Source organism: Bos indicus x Bos taurus, chromosome 14 (genome assembly GCF_003369695.1).
Source record: "Bos indicus x Bos taurus breed Angus x Brahman F1 hybrid chromosome 14, Bos_hybrid_MaternalHap_v2.0, whole genome shotgun sequence".
In the NCBI taxonomy this organism is placed as follows: Eukaryota; Metazoa; Chordata; class Mammalia; order Artiodactyla; family Bovidae; genus Bos; species Bos indicus x Bos taurus.
In genome coordinates this window covers 67579224-67594900 of record NC_040089.1, presented here as the reverse complement: position 1 = coordinate 67594900, position 15677 = coordinate 67579224, and the positions used below count along the sequence as shown (strand labels likewise).

Genomic DNA, 15677 nt, shown 5'->3' with positions numbered 1-15677 from the left:
AATGTTTCATGACTGTATTTGCCCATGGGATCTTTTGCCCCTTACAAGGTTTCTTCGGCCTGGTATTCTGTAGAAAACACCCTGAGAACATGGCTCTAGTGTTTCCTTTGGTGCTTAGCTGATACTTTGTTGGTTTTTTTTTTAACTTTTAAATTTAAAAATTGGTTTACTTACAATATAGTGTTAGTTTCAGATGTACAGCAAAGTAATTCAGATTAATAGTAATTCAGATTTTTTTGTTGTTCGTTTTGCAGATTCTATTCTATGTTACTTCAAGATACTGGATATAATTCCCTGTGCTATATAATAAATTACTTGGTGCATATCTATTTTAAATGTAGTAGTTTGTATCTGTTAATCTCATATCCCTAATTTGTCCCTCCCTCCCTCTATTTTGGTATCCATCAGCTTGTTTTCTATGTCTGTGAATCTGTTTCTGTTTTGTATATGTATATTCAGTTTTGTATTACTTTTTACATTCCATACAGGAATGATATCATACAGTATGTGTCTTTCTCTGTTTATTTTGCTGCGTGTAATAGTCTCTAGGTCCACCTGTGTTGGTACAGATGGCAGTATTTCAGTCTTTTTTATGAGTGAGTGATATTCCACTACACACACACCCCACATTTTCTTAAGCCAGCGGTCTGTTGGTGAGCACCTGGGTTGCTTCCATATGTTAGTTACTGTAAATAGTGCTGCTGTGAACACTGGCATGTATCTTTTCAGATTAGTGCTTTTGTTTTCTCTGGATATATACTTAGGAGTGGTGTTGCTGAATCATATGGTAGTTCTATCTTTAGTTTTTTAGATAACCTCCATGCTGTTTTCCATGGTGGGTACAGCAATTTTACATTTCCACCAACAGTGTATGATAATTTCCCTTTCTCCACATCCTCCCCAATATTTGTTATTTGTAAACTTTTTGATGACAGCTATTCTGACCTGTGTGTGACTTTGATTTGCATTTCTCTAATAATTAGTGATTCCTTTCCTCTTTTCTTCTTGCTGAGCCTGGCTAAAGATTTATTCATTTTATTTATTTATAAAAAACAAAACAAAATAACAGCTCTCTGTTAATTTAGGAGAACTATTGTGGTCTTGAAGGGGTATTTTTATGTGGGAGTGTCCCTGTGTAGACTGTGTTTGATCCAGTGTCTTTGGCATGAGGGCTGATTTTGATGTAGACACCAGCCACATCTTTCCTCAGGGTGTGCTGGCCCCTGTCACCTTGATAGGGAGCGTGGTTGGTGCTGGAGGGTGTAAAACCTGTGCCATGTGTGAGGTGGAACTTTCTCTGCCCTGTAGCTATCCCTGGCCTGTCAGGGGTGGGGTGTGCTCCCCATTTGCTATGGCAGAAGTCCCAAGGTCTGGGCTTAAGTGGTCTGTTCCCTTTCAGTGTGTGTTTTGCCCAAAGGACAGGAATACTGAGGCTTCTGTGCTTACAGAGATCTGATGTACCGCCTGTGTAGGCGTGTGCAGCACCACTCAGACACAACCCAAGTTGCATTCCTCCCCTTGTTGCAATCTCTAGTGTAAGGGCGTCTAGTGCTCTGTGATCTAGGGTGAGGCTGTGGTGTGGTGTGGGCAGGGGTGGAGCAGTCACTAGGCTGGAGCTGGGGTTTGGGGCACCTTGGCTGGAGGAACTGAAGGGGCTGTACTGCTGTCAGCGATCTGGGCTGCCTCTGTAGTGCAGACTGAGTTAGCACCTACACTGGAGCTGCTGCCCCACACCTACCCCAGACCCCACGCCCCAGAGCCTCCTGTGTGTCCCTGGACTGAGTCTTCTCCCAGGGCCTGTCTGCTCCAGATCCAATGCCAAGATGTGGTGTGGAGTGGGCAGAGCTGGGGTGTTGCCCCACTTGGATTCTGCAGCACGGTGAGGTGGCAGCCACAGTGCAGGGCTCTCTCTACCCTGTTCGTTGGTAAGCCAGCACCTGCACACTCTTTGTGAGTGGAGTCAAGACTTCTCCAGCCCTTCTCCAGTTCCTGCGGTTCTCCCTGAAGCCAAGAGGGCTTGTCTCCTCCATGTAGGACTCTAAGACTGAGCTGCTCAGCTGTGGCTCAACCTAATCCAGCCCCAGGTCAAGGATCTGCCTGTGCAGACCCTTCTTTCTTTCAGATCCTAAGGGTGGAAGTCCTGACCCTATGTCCTTTTTCCATCCTACCCAGGTACGTGGAAGTCTTCCCTACAGCTTCTGCTGTAGAGTTCTGCCAGTCTCCAGTTAGTTTTCCGTGAGAACTGTTCCACATGTAGATGTGTTTGTGGGGGAGGTGAGCTCCACGTCCTTCTATTCTGTCATCTTGCTCTGACCTTGTATGACTATCTGATGCTTTGTTTTAAAAATATTTTCTTCATGTCACGAAAGAAATCAACCATTCCTTACCCCCTGGCCCCAGAGTTTTAATCAAGAATGGATAATAAATAATTCAAATGTCTTTATCTTATTTCCCTTATGACAAAATGTGCTGTCTAGCTTGTTTGGCTTTTATAACAAAAATACCATAGACTGGGTGGCTTATACACAACCAACAGTTATTTCTTACGGTTTTGCGGGCTGGAAAGTCCAAGATCATGGTGCTGGCATATTCAGTGTCTGGTGAGCACCCACTTCCTAGACATTGTTTTTTCACTATAACCTCATGTGATGGAAGGAGTGACGGATCTTTCTGGAGCCTCTTTTCTAAGTGTACTAATCCCTCTAAGGTGGGCTATATCCTCATGACCCAATCACTTGCCAAAGGCCCCACTTCCTAAAACCACCACCATGCAGGTTAGAATTCCAACATATAAATTTTGCAGGGACACAAGCATTCAGTCTATAGCATGTGCTATGAGTTATGTCTTCAGTTCTATTCTAATAGGAGGATGTTTGGGCTCTGCGAGTGATGAGAGATTGGCATAGTTTAACAGAGTTAATAATAGAAACGGCATATTTCTTACTGAGAAGACAGCGATCTTGGGTTAGATGATCTTTAAATACTTTCCAGTCCAGTTAATCAAAACTGTTTCCCATTTAGACCTAAACTAAAAACAACATTTAATTAGTAAAATGGACAGAACATTTCATTGGTTAAGGTTTCCATCTTCATTTATAAAATGATTTTTATGTTACTTCATATCTTTATCATTATTATTTTTATTAAATGAATTATCTATTGTAACTTTTTTGTTATTCCAAGGTAGGTTTTCATCTTACTTAATCAGAAGTATGTCTTTCTTATAGAGATTGTAAAGATTCAAGGAGAAAATAAGAAGACAAATTAAGATGATGAAATGACTAAACATTAGCAGAAAATTGTAACTTACATAGAAGCACAAGATCAGAAAGGAAAAAAGGGAACAAGTACATGTTTTTATGTTTAGGTTACAAAATATCTAAAAATAACAAAACTAGTATTTATACAATACTTCTAGATGACAAAATCTTGTGTAAAAATTTTTAGATATCTTGAGTTCTCTTTTATATTCATTTTACAGGCAGTACCTCCTTATATCTTTAATTTCCTTTATATTTTTTTGTCTTAGAAATAAGCCAAAACCTTCATATATGCTGTGGATGTTACAAAAAAAAAATCACTCGGTTTTGTTCCACTAAGCACTTTGACCATCTTCTTTCTGTCTCACACTTGTGGAGCTGGCTGGGTCCTCTGTTTTGGAAGAAGGCACAGCTCTCTGATGCTGTGTTACAGCATCTCTGATGATGTCTTTTACAGTCTCCTTACTAAGATCTTTCAGTTAATAGGTTGGTTGAGTTTTGCTCATGTGGAGTCTGTCATCAATATGGACTAGAATTCAAGAATTTGATTTTTCCTTCTCTTTTTTTCTGCCATTTCAACTGAATTATGAAAATTAGAAATGAAATTTAGCCCTACTTTCTCTCTCTTGATCAAGATTTTCTTTTGCTTTCCTTTTTTAACCTGTGGGAGTTGGAACTATTTCAGTGTTTCCTTTTTGTGAAATTATGGTGTAAATGAATCCTTTTGCTTTTATATTCTTAATGGCAGTATAAATGCCTGAGATCAATTTACTCTTGTTGTTAGTGACAGTAGAAAAGTCTGAGATGAATTTACTGTTCAAGTGCTAAATCTAAAAAAAAAAAAATTAATAAAGTCATTGTAATTTTTGTAAGAAAGTTATTTCAAACTGATTTTTGAAACAAACAAACAGAATGTGTTGTTTAATCACTAAGTCATGTTTGATTATGTGACCCCATGGACTGTAGCTTGCCAGGCTTCTCTGTCCATGGGATTTTCCAGGCAAGGATACTGGATTGGGTTGCTGTTTCCTCCAGGGGATCTTTCTGACTCAGGGATTGAACCTGCATCTCTGGCATTAACAACCGAATTCTTTACTACTGATCCACCAGGGAAGCAAATAAACAGAATAGATACTCTTTTAACCTTCCTAATAAGGAAGTTTAAAAAAACACTCTCATAAAAACAAAAAGACAATAGCTTCAAAAGCTCCCAGTCCTCATAATCATTTCCACCTATTTTTTCAGGAAACATTCCAAGACTTCACTGTGTTGTGAATAATTTTTACTTTAGTCAATGTCTCCATGACCCTGTGGAAATCTACCTGTTCCTCAGTAAGGATACATAATTTTCCTTTTGTAGGATATTTAACATCACAAGGTGACATCCACTTTCAACGGTTGATTTGAACTTTGCAAATTTTGAAGTACTTGGAAACAAAGTGTACCTTGTATCTTCTATAAAGAGCTAGTCAAAAGTGACTAGCGTAAGGGAGTTTGACTGACGTATGGCAATCAGGTAGGAAATATCAAACCTACTTGTTTAAACCTTGCACTTATTTTATGTAGATAAAAGACAATATTCAACCTACTTCAAATCATATCACTTCACACCACATACACAAGAAATTTAGTAGAATTTGAAAAGCTGATTTGAAACTTAGTTTCCATATTCATTTTATATTTTGGGATTACTCTCTTGCAAGCATAGAGAGCAGCAGGCTTTGTTTTCATACATCTCATAAACCAGAGTCATGAAAGCATGGTTTTTGAATGAACTTTTTCCCTTGAAGAGAAATCTGGAAGCTTAGGTTTTTATTTTGATATTTTATATTAAAAGTTTTATTAGGATACATTCACAAACCATATAATTTACTTTTTAACACATACAGTTTTTTTTTTAGTATATTCAAAGATTTTGCAAGCACCATCACTGTCTAATTTTAGAACATATTTATCATCCTGATAAGAAATCCCCAAATCAGCATTCACTCCCCATTTCCCTCTCCTTTCCAACGGCACAAGACAACCTAAAATTTACTTCCTACCTCTATGAATTTGCCTTTTCTGAACATTTCTTGCAAATGGAATTTTATGATACAGTAAGTCTCCTACATGTAAACAAGTTTCGTCCTGAGAGCACATTTATAAGTCTAACTTGTTTATAAGTCCAACAAAGTTAGTCTAGGTACCCAACTAAATAAGTTGATAAACAGTATGTAATAGATTTTATAACACTTTTCACACAGATAACACATAAAAAACAAATACAAAAAATAAAAAAAGCATTTTTAATCTTACAGTATAGTACCTTGAAAATTACAGTAGCATGGTATAGCAGCTGGCATACAGAGGCTGGCATCCAGGGAACAGTTACTGACCAGAGGAGGAAGAAGAGGTGGAAGATGGTGGAGCTGAAAGAATCATCAGCAATAGGAGACAGGGCAAGCTGCAAGTTCACTCACATCCTGGCTTGAAATAAAGACTCTGTACTACACAGTAAAGTACTCAAAAGCACACCACTTACAGAGAACGCAGGCAGGTGACAATGTACGCCAGACACGTGAACTAACTTACATGACTAGACGTGCAAACTTGTGTTCGCGTCTTTGAAAGTTCGCCACTTGAAGGTTCGTACGTAGGGGACTAACTGTGGTGTGGTGTGATTGGCTTTTTTCACTTAGGATAGTGTTTTCAAGGTTCATTCGTGTTGTAGCACACTTTAGAACAATTGTTTTTTATTGCTGAATAGTATTTCATGGTATAGATATAGTGTATTGGAATATCCCCTCATCAGCTGATGGACGTTAGGTTTGTTTCCGTCTTTGGCCTCTTCTGAATAATACTGTAAACATTTGTGTGCTCATTTTTGTGTGAACACATATTTTCATTTCTTTTGAGTTTATACCTAGTAGTAGAACTGAGGGTGGTATGGTAACTAAATGTTTAACTTTTTGAGGAACTGTCAAATTGACTATGCCATTTTATATTCATACCAGCTATGTACAAGGGCTCAGAGTCTTCCGCATTATTGCCAGTTTTCTTTTTACCTTTCTTTTTGTTCATAGCATCCTATGCAGAGTGGCACCTCGTTGTAGTTCTGACCTGCATTTCCCTTATACCTAGTGCTGCGCTGTCTTTTCACATGCTTTTTATACATTTGTGTATCTTATTTGTTGAAGTGTCTATTCAAATTCTTCATGCACTTTTAAATTGGGTAGTCTTTTATTATTGAGCTTTAAAGAGTGATTAATATATTTTAGACACAAGTGCCTTCTCAGATATTTGATTCATAAAAGTTTTTCTCCCATTCTGTGGTTTGTTTTCTTCACTTTATGGTGGTGCCATTTGAAGTACAAAAGTTTAATGTTTTGATGATTCAATTTATCTCTTTTTTCTTTTGTTGCTTATGACTTCAATGTTGTATCTAAGAAATGATTTCCTTACCTGAGATTGTGAAGTTTTATAGTTTTAGCTCTTACATTTGGGTCTATGATCCCTTCATATTTTGTGTGATATAGGGGTGCAATTTCATTATTTTTCACGCAGGTATCGGTTGGCCCAGCACCATTTGTGGAAATACTTTTCATCCCCACTGAATTATTTCAACCCTCTTGTTGAAAATGAATTGATCATTCTTATAAAGTTTATTTCTCAATTCTCAATTCTATTTTATGGTTCACCATCTCTATCTTTATACCAGTACTATCCTTTTAATTACTATAGATTTGTAGTGTGTTTTTAAATGTGGAAGTGTGAATCCACCAATTTTGTTCTACTTTTTCAACTTGTGCTGGTTATTTTGAGTCCCTCGTTTTTCCATATGAATTTTGGAATCAACTTGTAAATTTCGTCGAAAAAGGCAGCTAGAATTTTGATAGGGATTGCACTGAATCTGTAAATAAACTGGGGGACTATTGGCATCTTAAGAGGGCTTCCCTGGTGGCTCGGTCAGTAAAGACTCTGCCTGCAGTGCAGGAGATGCAGATTCAATCCCTGCTTCAGGAAGGTCCCCTGGAGGAGGCCATGGCAAACCACTCCAGTATTCCTGCCTGGAGAATCCCAGGGACTGAGGAGCCTGACAGGCTACATTCCGTAGGGTCGAAAAGATTTGTACACAACTGAAGCGACTGAGCACAACACGCACAAACCATCTTAAGAATGTGAAGCCTTCCAATCCATAAACATAGGGCACTTTTCATTTGGATCTTCTTTATCTCAACGTTTTGCAGTTTTCATTGTGCAAATCTCACACATCTTTTGTTAAATTTATTTGTAGTATTTTGTTCCTTTTGTTGCTAATGAAAAAGCGATTGTTCATTTTCAGATTGCTCATTGCTGTGCTGTGCTGTGCTTAGTCACACAGTCATGTCCAACTCTTTTCGACCCCATGGACTGTAGCACGCCAGGCTCCTCTGTCCATGGGATTCTCCAGGCAAGAATACTGGGGTGGGTTGCCATGCCTTCCTCCAGGGGATCTTCCCAACCCAGGGATCGAACTCAGGTGTCCCTCATTTCTACTGTATTGCTACTATATTGTATTGTTTATCACTACTGGACAATTAATTTTTGTATATTGATCCTGCAACCTTGCTGTACTTGCTCATTAGTTCTAGTAGTTTTTGTGTGTGTGATTCCTTATGATTTTCTATATATTTGACCATCTGTGAACAGTTTTACTTCTTTTTTCCAATCTAGATTTCTTTTATTTCTTTTTCTTGTCTGATTTTTCTAGCTAGAACCTCTAGTCCAATGTTGAATAGAAGTGGTCAGAGCAGACATCTTAGTCTTGTTTTTTGATCTCAGGGGGAAAGTATTTCCTTCTCTACACTAACTAAGATGTTTGCTATGGGTGGTAGCTCAGATGGTAAAGCATCTGCCTACAATGTGGGAGACCTGGGTTCAATCCCTGGGTCAGGAATATCTCCTGGAGAAGGAAATGGCAACCCACTCCAGTATTCTTGCCTGGAAAATCCCATGGACTGAGGAACCTGGTAGGCTACAGTCCATGGGGTCGCAAAGAGTCGGACATGACTGAGCGACTTCACTTTAATAGATAGCTTTTATTGAGTTGAGGAAGTTCCCTTCCATTTTTAGTTTGTTGAGTGTTTTTATTATGAAAGAGGATTAGATTTTGTCCAAGGCTTAGTCAGCATCTATTGAGATGATCATGTGATTTTTATCTTTTATTACATTATTATAATGTGCTACATTGATTGACTTTTTGATATTGCATTCCTGAATAAATTCCTCTTGGTCATGGTGTTTTCATATGTTGCTGTATCAGTTTATTTTAGTTTCTTTTTTTTTTTTGCATTTATACTTATCTAAGCGATTTTGGATTGTAGTTTCTTTCCTAGCGGTGTCTATGTCTGGTTTTGTTAGTAGTAGTAGTGGCCTTGTAGAATGAGTTGGGAAGCGTTCCCTTCCCTTGTATTTTTTGAAGACTTGACGAGGGATTGGTGTTAATCTTTAAATGTTCTTATTTTGATTTTTTTTTACAGCTTCCTTTGTCATTTGCGTTTTGTTATTGTTAAATTGCACACGGGGTTTGTAAACGGGGTCAGGAAGCTGATGTTTATGCTGATCCTCTCCTGTAGGACAATTGACAGTGACAATGCAGAACTTCAACTAAACTGTTGAGTCTTCTGTCTCCTTCTACTGAACAGTGCTGAATACTCCACCACCAGAGCACATGTTTAATTACAGAAATAAATTGAAGCATTTTATATCTTGAATTCAGTACCACAGTTGGAAAATGCCATTTTCCTCAGTAGAGCTATGGGTGTATGCCCAGTTCACTGTACCTGGATTAAGAACTCTTACCTGCAACTTATTAGTGCCAATTTGTTTGGAAACATTATTTAAAAGAGCCTATTAAGAAGTGTTACACTGACCTCCTTTCGAGTCAGAGAGCCTGAGAACAAGGAGAGTTTGTTGGATCCTAGACATCACGTAAGGTACTATGAATAATAAATATTTAGATTGTCTTTCTACATGTTTCAAAATACTTTCGGTCATTAATCACTCTACCAAGTCAGTGGGGAAAATTAACACTGAAGAAATAATAATAATAACAACTAATGTTTACTAAGTAATTCCTATGTGCCAAGCACTTGTAAATCCTTTACATATGCTATCACTTTTATTCCTCATAGCAATCTTATGAGGTCAGTGCTAATATTATTCTCCACGTTTCAGATGTGGAAGCTCAGAAACAGAGAGATGATCCAAGTTGCTTGGTGTCAGGCAGGCAGAGAGTTGGCAGAACCAGGATCTGACCTGAGTTATGTAACTTCATGCTGCTGCTGCTAAGTCCCTTCAGTCGTGTCCGACTCTGTGCAACCCCATAGACGGCAGCTCACCAGGCTCCGCCGTCCCTGGGATTCTCCAGGCAAGAACACTGGAGTCAGAGTGGGTCAGGCATATTCTGAAACAGGGATTCAGATTCAGGCTTTGTTTTATAAGTTTTAGATTTAAAAGTCATTTGTCTCTCTCTTATGAAGGATAAAATTTCCAGCCAACACTTAAGAAATGTCTATAAAGAATGTGCTTAGATTGTCCTAAGGACTTGAGCTCACACAGTCTCTCTCTGCAAGATTAATGTAATAGATAAATTAGTATGGTAAATATTTAACATTTATCAAGTGCTTACTATATTCTAGGGTAAGTAATATGTTTGTATAAATTAAGTAAATTTGCAAAATAACTGTGAAGTGGATATTATAATTACCATCTTCAATTACAGATGAAGCCACTGAAGCAAAGATGTATAACTTGGGTGGGTGCATACTCAGTTGCTTCAGTCATGTCTGACTCTTTGTGACCCTAGGGACCATCACCCACCAAGCTCTTCTATCCTTGGGATTCTCCAAGTGAGAATCCTGGAGTGGGTTGCCATGCCCTCCTCCAGGGGATCTACCTGACCCAGGAATCCAACCTGGGTCTCCTGCATTTCAGGCAGATTCTTTACCCACTGAGCCACCAGGGACGTCTGGTGTGTAACTTGCCCAAGGCCAATTAGTAATAAGTGGCACAGTCCAGATTTGAATCCAGAATCTGGATTCTTAATCACTTTGCCATGCAGTTTCTCTAAGTCAGTAAGTCATCACCTAATACATGGTCACAAGAATATAGCCACGCCAAGAAAGCGGTGGTAAGACTGCATCACCGTGTTTGTGCACATGAAGACTGAAGTCACTTCTCCAGGAGAGAAGTGTGTTTTGGCTAAAAGGAGGAGAAACACTTTTCTCTGAATATAAGACCACCTGAAGCAAGTATGGAAATATTAAAAAAATTTTAATTTGGATAAGAAGGCTCTTAGCTTGTGCTTCCACAGAAGACAGGAATAGACTGACGGGATACGGGGAGCACTCAGGAGCCTTTTCCTTGTAGTGGTGACATCACCGGACCTGGGTTTATTTGGCACTTTTCCTTATGGAAACACAAACATTTCTTCTGACATTGTTCTGTGGGTTTCCTGCAGAGCGTTCTACCCTTACGCAGGGCATTCTACCCTTATGCAGGGCTACACTGCAGACCTCTGTGTTCGGGTGGGAAGACGGCAGCACTTGAGCCAGACCAGAGAGCCAGGTGCATCTACGCCAGTTTGTGGGTCCTCTGGTCTGTAGCTGTGATAGAGTTTTATCTCCTTGAACACATGTCTTCACCTCTTGGTCTTGAAGACACTGAGTTTGAAGCAATTTGCAACTTTTTAAAGGATTATTCAAATTATCAAAATACATTTTATAGAATGTTTTCAATGAAATTATTATTAAACTGAATTCTCTAAGTTATTTTTATAAAAAAAAATTACCTTCACATCAAAAGCAAGTAAACCAATATTGCCCACCCTTTCCGTTCCTCACATGCAAACAAAGACCAGTGAAAATCAAATGTCAAATACAGGGGCTTTTAAAAAATACGTTTGGTCCATTTCCACTATCAAGGTAACCTGGTGACTTCTTTTCTCAAGTCCTCACACAGGTATTCAGGAATACCAGAAGGGTGTGCCAAAGATCCCAACAGCTTGTATTACGGTGGAGGACGCAGAGATGATGTCAAGAATGGCTTCTCGCGGGAACAGAATTGTCATTCAGCTGAAGATGGGGGCAAAGAGCTATCCAGATGCTGATTCCTTCAACACAGTGGCAGAGATCACTGGGAGCAAGTATCCGGAGCAGGTGAGTGAAGACAAAGGAAAGGGATGGACTGTCTGGGAACAGGATGTTGCAGTCAAGTTTCAGTTTTTAGAAACAGTTTAGGAAAGAGAGCACGAATCTGCAGAGCTGATCCTCATAGACTCATTAAAGGCAGACACTTCATACACACACATGCACACACACACTCTCACACACACACACACACACACACACACACTCACACACAAGGCTTCCCTGGTGGTTCAAATGGTAAAGAATCTACCTGCAATGCAAGAGACCCAGGTTCAATCCCTGGGTGGGGAAGATCTCCTGGAGAAGGAAATGGCAACCCACTCCAGTATTCTTGCCTGGGAAATCCCACGCACCAAGGAGCCTGGAGGGCTACAGTCCATGGGGTTGCAAAGAACAACTGAGCAACTAACACACACACACACACACACACACACACATACACACACATATTTTCCCTATTAAAAGTTTACTACATTGAATGAACAAGGGCGGGACTAACCAAAGGCCAAAACATGACCCGCTGTGTGGAAGTTCACCTCTGAATAGCTGAGGGCAGTAATTGTCTATTTGTGTCGAATTTCTTCCATTTGGAACCAGCTTGGCATTTGAGATCATGCCAATGGTTGATAGTAGGCTTATTGTGTGACTTGTCTTCATCTTTTCAAAGCTCCGTGAAGTAGGTCTATTTTCTCCATTTTACAGTTGAGGAAAAATAATCTGGAAGGAAACTCACTTGCCTAAGGTCCATACAGCTAGTAAATGGCTGAGAAGGGACTCAAACCAGGACCTTGTGAATATTAAACCAAACTGTAGACCACAGTTTACATGAACTCTTTAGAGGTTTTTTTTAAATCAAATAGTCCTAGATACATATTCAAACTCTATACTAGCTGAAGATTAAATAACTTCAGCGAGTTACTTATCCTCTAAGTCTAAGAGAATTTATCTACAAAGAAGGGGAAGAACAGGATCAGTGTGAGGACTAGATTAGATAATGCACATCTGATAGCCTCCTGATTCAGTGTTTGTCGTGTCACAGGCACCCGCTGAATGTCATGTTTTCTTCCTATGACATTAAATGTACAAAAAAATGGCTTTTATAAGGTTTCTGGTATGAATCTTATTTATTAGTAGGTATTGGAATTCTGAAAATAGCCCCTAAAATAAAGCTGTTCGGGAAGTTTAGACTTGTATTTCGTTTAAGGAGATCAGCGGGATGAGAGAACAAGTGCACAGTGATAGAGAAACTTCTGCAAGCGTCCTAGCTTGGGGCCTCTCTCAGACTTAAGGGCTGTGCTGCAGTACAGATGCGGTTTAAGTCCAGAACCCTTTTCTCTCTTCCTAAATGAACTGCTCCCAGGGCTGGGGCATGCATCAACCCTGGGGTTATAAGCCACAGATATAGTGGAAAAGCAAGGTCTCAGTAGGACCAGGGGAGTCAGATAGCCTTAGCGAAATTATAGTTTTAAGTGTTGAGAAAAGAAACAAGTCCCTTGTCTCTTCAGGAAACAGAGGCAATAGAAGAGCCAAGAGTCCAGGTTCCAGGAACTGAGTAGTCAAGACCCCTTGGAGTGTAATCCTTACTGTCAGTACTTCCAGGACGAAATGTTGCTTTGTTAAGGTTGTTAGTCCAGGTGGGAGGGGTTTAGGATTATATTTTTATCAGCTGTCCAGATGCGCACACTGGTAGCCTAAGAACGGGGGGCAAGGTGAGAGTGAGTTATCGGAACCGTAGTCTGAAATGGCCAGTGGGTGTCAGGGTCTGTGGCTAAAACATTAAAACAGAGGCATTCTCGGGCAGCAGCAGCTGGAAGGTTGAGGTGGTGCTGGCTCAGAGCTTCCCAGGAGCCAAGGCACCTTCCCGCTGCGCACGGTCAGTCTACTCCTCAGCCCTGCAGGATTGTTTTTTCAATCAGTTTTACTGAGGTATAGTTCACATAAAATAAGCTTACCAAATTAAAGTGTACAATTCCATGAGTGTTGAAAAATGCACCCAGTAATATAACCCCAAGCATGATAGAGAATATTTTCCTCACCCTGAATGTTCCCTTGGGCCCCTCACAGTCCATCTCCTCCTCAACTCCCCTGTCCCCGAGGGACCATGATCTGCTTCCTGAAACTATAGCTCTTTCTTCTCTAGAAATTCATGGAGATAGCATCATGCACGTGGAGTCTTTCGCACTGGCTTCTTTCACTCAGCATAATGCTTTTGAGACTTATCCATGTTGTATCGCTGCTCACTCCTTTATTCTGCTGAGTAATATTTCACTGTGAGGCTAGACCTCAATGTATTTATCCATTCACCGAGGGTGATGGACATTCTGGTGGTTTCTGGGTTTTGACTGTTATGAATAAAGCTTTTGTGAACATTCTTGCATAAATCTTCTCCTGGCCATGTGTTTTCCTTCTTTATAAACAACAACAAGTGCCTAGGAGTGGAATTGCAAGGCTTGCCTGAATCATAGCATCCTAATCTCTGTAAAGATGCTTCAGTCTGTATTCTATGGGGTAGCACCTTCTCCAGGTGTGTGATGGACAATTGCAGAGAGGTCCTAGGAATCAGGATTTCACCTCAATCGTAGTGTTGCATCGCATTCCAAGAGTCAGTTGTAAATATTTTGTTACCTAGATGTAAAGGATGGAAGATTAGCAAAAGGTCTCCCACAGAGAAGTCACAGTATTACCTTCCCAGAAGGAATGTGGGCGAGTGCTGTGCAGTGACGTCCACTTGGCTGTGTGTGGGGGGAGTCTGCCTTACAGTCTGCCTGGAACCACAGAGGGGTCTAGGCTGTGAAGGGAAGCCGGAAGCGTGTGTTTCCCCCCTAGGGGTTAGGCAACTTAATGCACATAAGCACAGTACATCCCTTACAAAGCCTACTCGGGGAACCCTCCCCTCATTCCACCACTTGATGCCATTGTTAGACTATCATCTCCCACCAGAGCTTGTCGCAGATGCCATGAGCCTTCTGTTTACTTTCTTTTCTTCCCTAACGCCTATCCCAGAATTTGGCAGGCAGTGGCTTCTCCACACATATTTTATTTCAGTGAAATGAGGAGAGAGATAATAAAAGAGAAGAAAATGAATGGACGATTTTCTTAATCTCTATTCTCTTTAAATCCAGAAGTTTTCCTGCCTATTTAGAACATTGGTTGTCCATGGGCATATTGGACATCACCCCTAAATGCATTTCTATGTGGCTAAACTCGAGTTCAGCAACTCCCTCACACCTGACACCTCATCTTAATTTCTTGTCTCTATTAAAGGAACCCTAGTTACTTATGAGCACAGTTCAGAGACTTCAAGTTATTTTTCCTTCTTCCTCTCTATCACTGTCCTACAGTTAAGAGCCATATCCCATTCAGTCTGCTTTCAACCTATTTTTTTTTTAATCTATTCCTGCTTTGTCTTTATGTTGTTATTGTTCTAATTCAGGCCCTTGAAATTTCCCTCCTGACTTTCTTTTCTTCTGTTTGTGCATTTTTTCTGCTTCTGCATTTTTGCAATGCAGTTCAGTTATCTTTTAAAATGCCAGTCTCAAAGTGGAGTTTCCAAGCTGTCAGGGGTCCTGTCCCCTAAAAGATAAAAGTTATGATAAAGGTAAATGCTGGGACTTTGATGGCACTCCACTGGTTAAGACTGCAGCTTCCCATGCAGGAGGAGCAGGTACTATCCCTGGTTGGGGAGGGATGGTGCACTGGGACGACCCAGAGGGATGGTGTGGAGAGGGAGGAGGGAGGAGGGTTCAGGATGGGGAACACATGTATACTAATTAAATAATTTTCTATTAAAGAAAAAAAAAAGAAAAAAATAAAATAAAATAAAACAGAAGCAATATTGTCATAAATTCATTACAGATTTGGAATTGAACTGGGGTCTCCTGCATTGCAGGTGGATTCTTTACCAACTGAGCTATCAGGGAAGCTCCCCCCAAACAAATAAAAGTAAAATAAAGGTAAATGCTGGAGTGAGTGATTGGAGGTGAGGAAGACAGAGGAAAAGAGAACACGTTGGGAAAAGTTTAGGGGAGTTAAGTAGGAGGCAGTTATGGTTAAATTAAATTAAACTATTCATAAATGAGTGAAAAATTAGAATGAAGAAAGGGGAAAAAGAGATGCATGGTAGAGATCCCGTACCACCTAGACCCATTCTTTCCCTGGCTAGTGAGGGAGTTCAGCTCTCCTAAACTCTGGCAAACTTTTCTAACATCATTTAACTTTATTTTTTATTTTAATTTTAATAAAATTT

At 40.0% G+C, this 15677-nt stretch overlaps 1 protein-coding gene across 5 annotated transcripts in view; it reads left to right on the top strand.

The window, feature by feature from the left end:
* CPQ (carboxypeptidase Q) overlaps positions 1-15677 on the top strand; it is a 561177-nt gene that overhangs the window by 255075 nt on the left and 290425 nt on the right. For all 5 annotated transcript variants that reach the window (XM_027561488.1, XM_027561487.1, XM_027561486.1 and 2 more), the window contains exon 4: positions 11233-11440. In XM_027561488.1, the coding sequence (XP_027417289.1) occupies positions 11233-11440 (208 nt within the window). The remainder of the gene's footprint in view (positions 1-11232; positions 11441-15677) is intronic.